At 35.1% G+C, this 12434-nt stretch overlaps 1 protein-coding gene across 2 annotated transcripts; it reads right to left on the minus strand.

The window, feature by feature from the left end:
- Positions 1-9022: 9022 nt before the first annotated feature.
- Positions 9023-10611, minus strand: LOC104590471 (uncharacterized). 2 transcript variants are annotated; one of them, XM_010249151.3, is made up of 3 exons: positions 10469-10611; positions 9652-10298; positions 9023-9377 (listed from the first exon to the last, which is right to left on the minus strand). In XM_010249151.3, the coding sequence occupies exons 2-3, from the start codon at positions 10225-10227 to the stop codon at positions 9108-9110; spliced, it is 846 nt and encodes a 281-aa protein (XP_010247453.1). In that variant the 5' UTR covers positions 10228-10298; positions 10469-10611; the 3' UTR covers positions 9023-9107. The 2 variants fall into 2 exon arrangements, with proteins under 2 accessions (XP_010247453.1, XP_010247451.1); XM_010249149.3 differs by lacking the exon at positions 10469-10611 and having other exon boundaries at positions 9652-10341.
- Positions 10612-12434: the final 1823 nt, after the last annotated feature.

Consider the following 12434-nt stretch of genomic DNA (forward strand, 5'->3'; position numbering starts at 1 on the left):
ATCAAACACCACCTAAGTTAACTAAATTACACTAATTAAGATGATTAAGGAAACTAACAAACTATGTAAATTACGCAAATGAATAAGTAAATTAAATTAATTAAAGAAACTAAGCTAATTAAGTAAAATCTAAATAAGTAAATTAAGACTCAATTAAGCAATATTTTAAAATTTGACCCCTAAATAAAACCACTTTGGCCACTAGTTTACAAGTCAACTTTTCGATCTTCCAATCTGAATAAATTAGCATGTGACAACTAAATAAAAGTTAAAAGATAAAAAATAATTGAATTAAAAAAACTACCCAAAAACCATTTTTGGGTCAAACATATTGACATTTCGACTGTCCATCACTAACCAATTCAGTACTTGTCGTGGTTCCTCTTGTTGGCTTGTGTCTTCATCTTCTCGGGCCATCGGACGTAGCTGCGGTCACAGATTTGCATCAAAACCTCAGACCGCGGTGTGTTCAGCGACGTGAAGTTCCGATAGGTCGCGGAGGTGCAGAGGTGTCTGTGGTCTATGATCGGGTCTGCGGTCTTGGATCTTATGGTCCCGGTCTGAATTTTTTGACTTCCGCTCCTCAGTATCTCTCCTTTTCTTGTCAGGACTCTCCTCCTCATCCCGTAGTTGTGTTTGCTCTTCTTCTGCATTGATGTTTTCTGCGCATGGCTCATCAGTGCAACTAGGGCTTGCGGAGGGTTCTTGGAGATGGAGAAGTTGAATGGTGATGGGCAGAGGCCATGTTGAATAGCGGTGACAACCACAGACTGGTTCAGGTTTCTAACCTGTAATGCCTCTTTGTTGAATCTCGCCAAGTAGTACTTGAGAGTTTTGGCTTTCCTCTGGCGTACATGTATAAGGCCGGCCGAGGTCTTCCAGTGCTTTTAACTCATTGTGAACTGTACACGGAACTAAATTTCCAATTGCTCCCATGACGCTATGGAACGTGGAGGCAAAGAGGAATACCAAGTTAGGGTTGGACCTATGAGGGTGGCCACTAGGGCTTTGCACATCAAGCCCTCGAAAAATCTGTGCAACATTAGCTGAGCCTTCAATGCCTCGATGTGATCAGTAGGATCAGTATTCTCATCGTACTTGTCAAGCTGAGGTGCCCGTCATCCTGTGGGAGGCACCTTGTCCACAATCTCTTGAGTGAAAGATGGTTCCTTGGCGGTTGGCGCAGCTAGTTACGCGGGCTGATCTACAACTGGCGCTATGCTTCTTTGGCCTTGGCTGTGCTCCAGCTCTTCCAAGTGTTGTCGGAGTTCCCAAATCTCGTTATCCCTATGGTCCAGGGCCGCGGTGTGTGTTTCCCTTTCCTTCTTAGGGCGCGCAGTGCGGTCTTTCACGGAGCTGGACTCGGCAACGAAGACCACGCGGGGCGGTGTTCATCTACCAAGCCTTTCTTTGGCAAGGATCTGTATGGTTTGGTGCGTTCTGCTGTGAGAGAGGATGAAGGGGGCCGACCTTCTCGCTATATCTTGCTTTTCTTGGTTGGATTGTGCTATACCCTTGTCTGCCCGGCGCGCTTTGGGGTCCTCGAGGCGAGGATCATCCTTCGTACACGTCAGGGCATGAGGGGGGGTGGCCTCGTCGGGCGATGCTGCGGATCCTAAGTTCTGCATCATTTCGAAGATCTTGTCGACCTTCCCTTCCATTGCCTAGAATCGCGCGGGGTCGACCGTGGCTAGGCTTTGTTGGGTTTTTTGGCATGTAGAGCTGTGGCGACAAGATTCTCGAGATGGGAATCGGCCTGTCGATCGTTCGGACTGGTTCTTTGTCATCTTGATCGCTTTCTTGACTGCGTGGTAAGGAATGAAGGATTTTCAGGAAATGTTTTTTGTGCGTACCCCATAGCGGCGCCAATCTGATGCTGCTCAATCCAAAGTGGTGCACGAACTGAGGAGAGCAACCAGATAGTCCTTGCCAACAAGGCGGTGCCAAGATAGAAAGACGGGGCCGCGCTTCAAGACTTGTGATCAAGAAAGGAGAAGTCAGAGGCCCGAGGAGTTATCCCCGGGTAGGTACTCCGACGCTTAAGTCAGTAGGAGGTGATGGATGGTCGGGTTGAGCTATAGGGATGTTGGTCCGAGCAGAATAGCAGTATGGGTGTTAGAAGTTGGAATCCCTTACCTTGAGCATGGAATACCTTTTTATAGCCAAAAATCCGTCTCCTGGTCGGATTGGGCTACCGGGGTTGTCAGGATGAGGTTCCCCACCGAGGTATTTGGGATAGAGTCCTAATCCCCCAGTGGGGTTGTCCTCCTTATTCTTCCTTATCCGTAGTTACACTTATTCGCATGATGTGTGGCTGACATGGCTGAGAAGATGAAATGGGGGGCCACAGTAATCGCATAGCCCGGCCTAGGCCACAGAATGAATGAATGCTGTGGAATTGACCAATCTATACCGATGTGACTGGACTGACCGGGCGATGACTAGGCAGCCACATGTCTCTTTGTACCAACTCAACCATCACCCAAACAGTCACACATGAGATTGGGGATATCGTATTGACCAAGGTTCTAAATATTGATACACCCTTGATTAGACGTATCGGGTGTTTCAACCAAATTCAGATTTATATGTTGTTCATGGGAAGATGTTCCCATCATGCGATGATGTGCTGTGAGGAGCAAATCCCAACTCGTTTCAACTCTTTTTGTTTTTAATTTTTCTTTTCAAAAATTTGTCGCATAGTTTTGATCCTTATTGACAATGACATCCTCCCTTAGATTTGAGATTAATTGCCCTTGCTTGAAACCTAGGGCAATTGCTTTGCTGCTGATTTACAGAAAAAAAAAAAAAAAAAAACAAAAAAAAAAATCTAAATTCGAATCATTTGCTCAACAATATAGATTATAGACCTAAACCCACTACAATTCTAACTGGATTAGATTTGAATCAGATATTAGAATCGGATCTGATTAAATATACTCTTTATCGAATTCGCTACACGTGTCACGCGAACGCCCATACGCGTGCTCTCTTACTAAAGAAATAGAATTTCAAGGATTTGAACGCACGTCAAACAGGCAAGAGAAAGCCTAAGATTCACGCCTATAAGCCACTACACAATTCCATCTTTTATGGTCATAAAAAAATGCATAAAAGTCTTACTTTTTCACAATTCAAATAAACAATACATATTACGGTTAAGTTTAACTAAAATTTAAAAAAAGTAATATTTAAAATCATTATTTTATAAAATAATAGAAATAAATAATATATCAAATCCACATTTATATCAAACTATTATTTGAATTTCAAAAAAATTATAAAAATATAATATTAATAAGGGAATAATTATTTTAGTACTTAAATTTTATAAATTTGTACATGATATATATATATATATATAAAATAAAAGCATTGTTTACAAAATATTCAAGAATATAATCTTAAATTGAATCTATCAAATCTATTAATCTACATTTATACCAGAAAAAAAAAAGATTTTTAATTAGAAAATTATAGGAATAAAAATATAATTAATAATGGAATAATCATTTTAAAAGTTAAAAATTATGAATTTACATATGATATGTATCTTAAAAATTTTAATAGATTTTAATATATTTTAAGTTGAGACTATACGTTTTATAAATTATTAATGGATATTTTAATTAAAAATAGTAAAATAAAAAATAATTTATATAATAATTAAAATATAATAGGAAAATATGTTTTGCATTTTCGACTCTTGATTGATACATTATCAATAAAATTGCGTGATATCTATGCATCATATTATATTAATTGTAATATATTTTTTTCATATACATCGTTAAAATATACATTTTCTATATATTTATACATTATTTATGGTTATTTGACCTAAAATTTAATATTATTAATGTATTATGAAATTTTTATGTGTTTTTCTAGCATATTCAGATTTTTTGTCTGCATCCATTCATTTCCAAAGCATATCTATATCCATATCCGTATCCAAATTATCCGATATGATACTCGATGCCGATACTTTAATCCTTGCCATAAACGGATCTGATGACCTCTTAGAGAAGTCATGTGCAAATGCAACTATACTCAGTAAAGAACACTATTCAACAATGGTTGGTACTGAGAAGGGATCTTTTAGCTTGGAGGTGGCATGGGAACATGGATATATACAAAAATAAGAAAATTAAACTAAAGCCAATTAATGCTTTCCTCTAATTCATTTCATTCTCGATTCTAAAGCAATGGACACTCGAAAGGTCACACTCACGTCCGTTCAATTTACCTTCACTCACCCAAAGCCAGTTCAAACTTTAATCCATGTCTATGGTTTTACATTAAGGCTGAGTTTGGAAAGTAGTACAACAAACATGAGAGTGTAAAATTTTATTGGGAGAATGACGGTTTGGCCTAGGGTCAGAATTTTTATGCTCAAAGTATAGTTGGGGTTTAAGTTAATTGTACTGTGGGCATTGACGTATAAAGGGGGTTTTTGATATATTGAATGTTGATAGTTCTGAGGTAAAAATCAGAAATCTGCATTGGGCCTGTCTGTATTTTTTCATATATTTTATATTGTTTTGTATGTATTTATATTATATATTTGTATTTATACCTAAATTATAATGCAAATGAATTTATACTGATACAAAATCATGACAGTGTAAATGATTTGAATATAAGTTCTGACATATTTTTGTTTTAAACTAAAGTAAAATAAAGTAAAATCTAAATCAAAATTAAACAAGAATATACATTTTTTTACATTTGCACTTACATACATTATATTAATATAAATAAATTTGCACTGCAACCAAAGACGGTCTAAACCGCAAACCCAAGCGTAAAGTCCCTTCACTCCTTTCTCCTCAAAAGGGGGTTACACAAGTGGCTTCTATCACAAGTCACAACCTACAAAAGTGGATACTGTACGAGTACAAATTCTCTTGTGGTTCCTGTCAGTTGTCACAGATCACGAGAGCAGAATCCAAGACACCAAAATTATCTCTATTTTCCAACGTGGAAGATTTTAGTCTTTGGAAAGGATAAACCACAGCCACACACCTCAACTCATTTATTTCAACAGCCACTCATCCCCGCCACATATAACCATTGTTTTTTCTTTTAATGTTTTGTTGCCTTCCTTTTATTCTTTTAAATTAAACAACTTTAATAAAGAACAATTAAAAACTGGTTAAAATGACCAAAAACAAAGTTTGATTTTATGGTTGGCACGTGGGGTGTTTAACCACATCCATGAACCTTCTCACTTCTGCGTTTTTCTTGCCCGACCCACAAACCTTTCACTTGATGTGATGTGATAAGTGACATACATCATTGAGAGGGAATAAACACATATAGTTTACCACCATAAGCACAAGATATTTTCAGCAACTTAGAGTATGTTAAAAAAAAACTGAAGTATCTTCTAGACGGATATGGAGGAAAATCAAGCCGGCCCTATTCAACAAAACTTTGTATTAAAAAAGTAACGCCCAATGTATTTATTGGATAAATTAAAACGAAAGGGAAACAACAGAAAAGCAATAATTCCAATTCATCCCAATCCGTCACGGAGACATGAAATGACGCAATCAATGGAAGCAAATTTAATTGTATTAGCAAAAAAACAGAAACATAATACAGTCAAGTTTATTTATCAAAAAAAAAAAAAAACCAATGGAAGCTGGTTTGTCGTGTTCTACCCATTGGCCTCCCCAAAATTTAACATCATTACTATCCGGTTCCCTCCATCCAAATTTCCAAATACGCCTCTATCCGTTATTCTGCTAAATTGCACCATTCCTTCATTTGGATTTTCTGCACTCGGAAATCGGAATGGTGAGTGATAGATGCATTTCTAACATCACACAATTTTTATGTGCATCCAATTCACATGTGTGGGAAAATTAAATGACAAGTTTTTTCGTCATATTTACATGATGCAATTTTAGAAACTATAAAAACAAGAAAAAGTGAAATAAAAAAGAAATCCTTTTCTTCTTTAAGCTTCAATCAGGGGCGGAAGTCATTTACAATTGCAACTTCAAAGCAGAAATTTTACAAAGAAACAATTGGTTTTTCTTCTCAAATCTTCTATCAATAGAGAGAGTCATCTACAAATAGACTTGTGTTTTTTGTCTTCAAGGACTAGTTATAGGTAGTCTTAAGTTTTGGGGTTCAATCTAACTCTGTTATTGAAAATCACTTCCATTAAAGACGAGCTCATTATTAGGGCTAGAGGAGCCATCCATTGAAATGATTGAATTAGAGAGCTGCTGTTTATCAGTTTTTTATTTCTTTGTCAATAGCTATGGTGCGTAATAATGGTTAATTTGAGATCTAACTTAATTGATATTGTTGGGCAATGGTTTAAGATCTTAGTGAAATTTCTCATTGTTGATAAAACTTGGTGTAGTTTCATCTTGCTGAAATTGGGCCTTCAAAGTGAGAGGAAGAAGAATCATTTATTCTTATGCAAATAATTCATCAATCAAACTCTGTTTCAAATGTTTTCTAATTTTAAGTTCACTCAACCTATTTTTCATCGGCTTATTTTTCAAACAGATGAATTTTCTCTACTGATTGGATAATTCAAATTAGGGAAATAGTCTAAAACTCATCAAGAGTTTTCAGCATCTCTTAAACTCACCACAACTTTTTAAAACGTCTAAAACTCACTATGTCACCAAGTTTTTATTTTCCAAAACTCAACTTCCGTTAGTACACCGTTAATGTTTTTTAACAGAGGTGTTCATGTCAGCATAAATAACAATTTTTATGACCAAATCACCCTTGAATGGCGAGTTAAAGGAAAAGGGTCTTTTTCATTTTTCAATTTTCTTTTTTTACATTTTAGTGTTTTGTTATAATTTCTAATGTTTTTTATAATTTCTGTTCTTTTACATTTTTCTATTTTTCTATTTTCTACAACCTATAAAACTTCCTGTATTTTTTGTTATTTATTTATAATTTCTTTGTTTTTCTATAATTTTTTTGTGTTTTTTCTACAATTTTTATTTTCTGATTTTGTATTTCAATTTCTATAGTTTCTATAATTTGAAAATAATTTTTTATTTTTGTGTGCAATTTCTATATTTTTTTATATTTTTTTGCAATTTCTGTGTTTTTATGTAATTTATATTTAAAAATATTAATTTAACTTTTTCTTTTTTTATATTTAAATATTAAAATATATATATATATATATATATTTTACATATATTTATATTTTATATTTTTCTATAAAGGTTAAAATGATAATATATTAACACCCGTTAGTCTCTTTAATGTCAAGTTAGTGATATGATGAATTTTAGACATTTTAAAAAGTTGTGATGAGTTTAAGAAAAATAGTCATGAATTTTTGACAATTTTCCTTCAAATTATCTTCATATATTTTAGGTTTTTTATTTTAAATATAAAATATAAAACGTTAACAAAAGGCATCATCCGAACCCTCATACTCATACCTAATCCACCTGGATATACACCATTCAGAACAAATGAAATTTCCTGCCCAGTGCCCACTACTCTCTACTGACATGTGGGTTAGGAAAAGTGAACAAGAAACAGGAAGACGGAGATCCAAACTCATTCCAAGCAAATCACCCAACATATCTAAATTCTGGGCAAGACAACGCCACGAGGCAGTGCATATTATCCATTACTCATTACTTTGTGAGATATCTAGACCCCATGCAATGATGCAATTAATATTTCAATAATCACGATTCACCAATAACCAAAACATGTGGCGAGCATGCAATGACAAGAAATCAAATAGGTGGATTTCAGTGATCGACTTTTTCTGCAAGTGCAAGTGTGCAACTGTGCAAGGGTGCAGGTTTAGCCTACCGGCGCATACGAGAGCCACGCACACTAGATCTTAGGTTCCATATGTTTTTCGGTTGATTGCTTCAAACGTGCTTCAAAACTGGCCGCGGTATTTGTTGACACCGATGAAGACGATTTCACGGTGATATAATATGGATCATTTCTTTTAAATAATAATAAGATAATAGTTAAAAAATAAGAATACCATGGAAGATAACTCGCAACCTGCACAAGCAGTAAGCACAGCATTCATGAGTCCGGATCTCCTAATACTGCGTCCTGCACTACTTTCTTCACTTCCAATTGTAGGTCGCTAGGTCAGATCTCCCATGTACAAATAGTTTTAACTTTTAACGGACGTTCCAAGCATTCAATATATGAAAAATTATATAAATGAAATAAAAATAGGGATAAGAGAAGACATGGCGTTTTTTCTTCCTCTCGCTTAAAACTTTTCACCACCGAACCGAGTACGGCTGAGCTCCAAGCGAACCACTGACGTAAAATCACACGCTTGAGACAACAATACAGGCGTGCTCAGTTCACCACAGAGGTTAACTTTCTATCCATGGGTAGTATGGACCGATACGCTCAGTTTGAAAGGAGTACAAATGCAAATACTAGAATGTAAAACCTTTTATTTTGTATTATTTTTGTATATATTTGCATTTATACTCTTTAGTCATAATGTCAGATGAGCCAACCAAACAAAACAGTAAAACCGTCGGCTTAGATGGTTCAACCTCTAAAAGACCTTCTCATTCAACCAGGGTGAACCTCCTCTCTTCGTGATCTCATGAATCTTCAGCCGGTTTATTGTTTTCACATGTGTGAACTGATTAATAGCGAATTTGTTGGCATATGAACAACGAGAGGAAGAGAAGTTTGAGAAAGCTTAAAAACAAGTAATTATCTGAATAAGTAGTTATTTTGGGCCCGTAACCATATCAATAAGCATTTATTTGCCTTTAAAAAAATAAATTCGAATAATTACTTATTTGAAAAATCTAAATTTTGGGCTTATTTTAAGTAGTTAATTAATTATTAATAATTGACTGTCTTGGCTCGTCATTTAATACTACCCCGGTTTGAAATAACTATTTCTTTTCGTCAAAGTAAAGTACTTATTAGAATAAGTACTTAGTTTTTTAAGCACTTATTCAATGAGCACTCCAGAACTCCGCTAATACATGCTAAGTAATAGTAATGGTTAGAAAGAGTGATTAATCGAGATTTGTGTTAGAAAACATGATCAATAAATCAGTAAAGAAAATACGAAAAAAAAAAAGCTAATTTAGATCGAAGGACTACTGAGCGCTTGAGGACACGAGATCAACGGCTCTAGTAAAACCAAATATCACTGAGGAGTTGTCTTTACTGGCAAGTTTGTCTCGATGGAATCTCTTAAGCGAGCTAGCGAGCGCCTCCGAAGTCGATTCGCCTATGTTTCTCTTTCGATCCCTCCAAGGCATTAATAAAGCTCGATAAGACGTAGCTTCGCCGTCCGCCAAGTTCCGATCGGCCGCTGCCCCCAGGTTATCGTTGTTTAGGTGGGATGACGAACAGCCGAGATCATCCTGCCATCATAAGATCCTGACCGTTAAGACACCGTTAGATTCTTCAGTATAGCAATCCCTCACAGGATCCCTATACTGAAGGTTTTAAAATAGGAAAAAATTGAAACCATCGAATTCAAAGCGGATAAGCAAAATAAGAGAAACAAAGAATTTCTGTTCGAGGAAAACTATCAATTACAAAAAAATCTATAGATATTTTTCTGATTTATCCACGAAGGCTTTAGAGTTGCAAGCAGTAAGGAGAAAATCGGAGAGGGAAGTGATTAAAACATACTTGATACCAGAGATCTGCATTCTCACGCATCCGTTTGAACGAATAAGGCATCGCTGACTCGTCACCACCTCTCCCACCACTACTCGAAGACTCATCACTGCTAGAAGAACTGGCGACCGGCGGAGGAGGGGTAGACGACCAAGGAACCACCTGGTTCTCTCCGTCGTCATCATCCTCGCCGTCGCTGTCAAGGTCATCGTCGTCGTCATCGCCTCCGTCTTCATCATCATCGTCGTCGTCATCATCCACATCATCGTCTTCATCATCAACATCTCGATCAATCTCATCGTCGTTCCCTCCGCTTTCTTCATCAGCTCTAACTACTCCAGCTCGCTCCACCCTCCCGTTGGAACTATTAACACACTTCTCGCAAACCGAGACCGTAGGACCAAGCTTCGCTCCCGAAGCTTTCCACGGCGTCGGAGATTGACAAACATGGCAAAGAAGACTCCTTGAATGTCTCGCGACGAGGAAATTCGCACCGTGAACTTTCGCATCACAATCCCAACACAAACTCGCCTGATCTGAATCGCAAAACATCCTGGCCGGATGGTTGCAGAGCTCGCATTCCTTCATCGCTTCTACAACCAGTCTTTCCCCAAATCTCAATCGCTTATAGTTTTTGCTCTTCTACTCGTTCGCTGCAACTAAAAAAAACGAAAAGGAATTTCAAAAACCTGAAAAGAAAGTAAAGGTCAAGCAGCGACGATTTATAGAAACCACCTTGCCCTGCCAAAAATGGTGAATAAGGGCAGTACCGTCATTTAACGAGAGTAATTAAAGAAAAATGAAAAGAAATTAAAAAAAAAAATCCTACCTGTTTGTTCGAAGGTATTGGCGTGTTTTGCTTCCATAACCAGGAGTCAGGATCTTCTACCAACATATTATTATCTCCACAGACCACAGCCTAGGGTTTCACGAATGACGCCCCGAGCCTCATCTACCGCACCCCGTACCCCCACGTGTTCATATCCTATTTTTCCCGGATTTTCGACGGTGACTTGTACTTCCAAGTTGGCATCGAAGGTGAAGCGCAGATTCCCTGATGTGTATGTGGAAGGGTTCTCATCCACTGTTGTTCGACGAGCCATGTGAGGAGCACCTGGGCTAGAAGTCTGACGTGTAACGTGGGCCCCATCAAATTTGTTGAATTGTTGATCCCCTCCTTTCTCTTCGGCCTCAAATATTCTGCAAATCTTTCTTAATAAATTAAATTAAATTTGAATTACAGGGAGTGTGGAGGAAACAGCTCGTCGTGGGCGCTCGTGCCGCGACCACCGCCACGACTACGGCATTTGACACCATATCTTCGCGCACACTCCGATTTGATGATGTGGCATGCCCACGTGAACGCATCCAATGTGGCGTGAAACCAGATACATATGCCCAACGGGATTTGACACGATATCTCCGCGCGGACTCCGATTTGATGATCTTACATGTCCACGTGAGTGCATCCAATGTGGCGTGAAACCAGATACATATTCCAGTGGCATTCCCACGATATCTTCGCGCAGACTCCGATTTGATGATGTCGCATTCCCACGTGAACGCATCCAATGTGGCGTGAAACCAGATACATACATAAATATATATATACATATATATATATATAAAGGGATCAAGAAATTTTTTCTTTTTTTTAAATTTTTTGTTTTTTTATTTCATGTCATTTTTTAAACAATCAATAAAATTTACTTTCCAAAAAACTTAAATAATCTCTTTTCCTAAAATTCTCCTAAACTACCTCCCCCACTTTCTCCTAAATTATCTCTAATTCCTATTTATCTTTTAAATTATCTCTAATTCCTATTTATCTCCAAAATTATTTCTAATTTAGTAGAGAATTCCTCTCCTAAATTATCTCTAATTCCTATTTTTCCTCTCCCCCACTTTTTATTTATTTCTTTCTAAATAAAGTTTGGATTAAAAATTAATAATTATTTAAATATTCTAACAAAATTATATAATAACTTTAAAAAATTTATTAAAAATACAAAAATTAATTTTACATTTTTATAAAATACATCATGAAATTATGTACTAATAATTTGAATTCTGTTTTTCGGATTATCAATTTAAATGTTATCAAATAATAAAAATTTAACATTAAAAATAAATAATTATATAACAAAATATTTAGTAATATGTAATAGTTTTAAATAAATAAAATTCAAGTAATAAAAAAATTATAATTATTTTACATACTATTTAAATGTTTAACATAAATGGATTTTAAATAGTTAAAATAATGAAATATGTAATAAATTTAAAAAAATCTTAAAAGTAGAAAAATAGCTATAACATAATATTGAAATTAATAATAATTTAATACCTTACAAAATTATTAATGAAATTATGTATTAATAGTATAAATTATAATTTTATGGATAATTAAATTCAATAAATAACAAAACATTCTAAATATTTTACATATTATTTAAATATTCAAATAACTAAATATTTAACATAACTAGATTTTAAATAGTTAAAATAACATAATTATGTAATAAATTTAAAAAATTTCTTAAAAGTAGAAAAATAATTATAACATAATATTGAAATTAATAATAATTTAATATCTTACAAAATTAATAATGAAATTATGTAATAATAGTATAAATTATAATTTTGTGGATTATTAAATTCAATAAATAATTAATATTTTAAATTTTAAATACTTTACAAATTATTTAAGTATTTAAATAACTAAATATTTTAAATAACAAAATATTTAACATAACTATATTTTAAAATAGTTAAAATATAGAAGTTATGTAATA

The sequence above is a fragment of the Nelumbo nucifera genome, chromosome 1 (assembly GCF_055504915.1).
Source record: "Nelumbo nucifera cultivar China Antique chromosome 1, China Antique-T2T, whole genome shotgun sequence".
Classification (NCBI taxonomy): domain Eukaryota; kingdom Viridiplantae; phylum Streptophyta; class Magnoliopsida; order Proteales; family Nelumbonaceae; genus Nelumbo; species Nelumbo nucifera.

Excerpts from the sequence above, each read along its gene's own strand:
- LOC104590471 (XM_010249151.3), bottom strand. The coding sequence starts at position 10,227 with ATGAAGGAATGCGAGCTCTGCAACCATCCGGCCAGGATGTTTTGCGAT. Across the intron at positions 9,378-9,651 it reads ATGCAGATCTCTGGTATCAA|GATGATCTCGGCTGTTCGTC; the intron begins GTATGTTTTAAT and ends TTATGATGGCAG.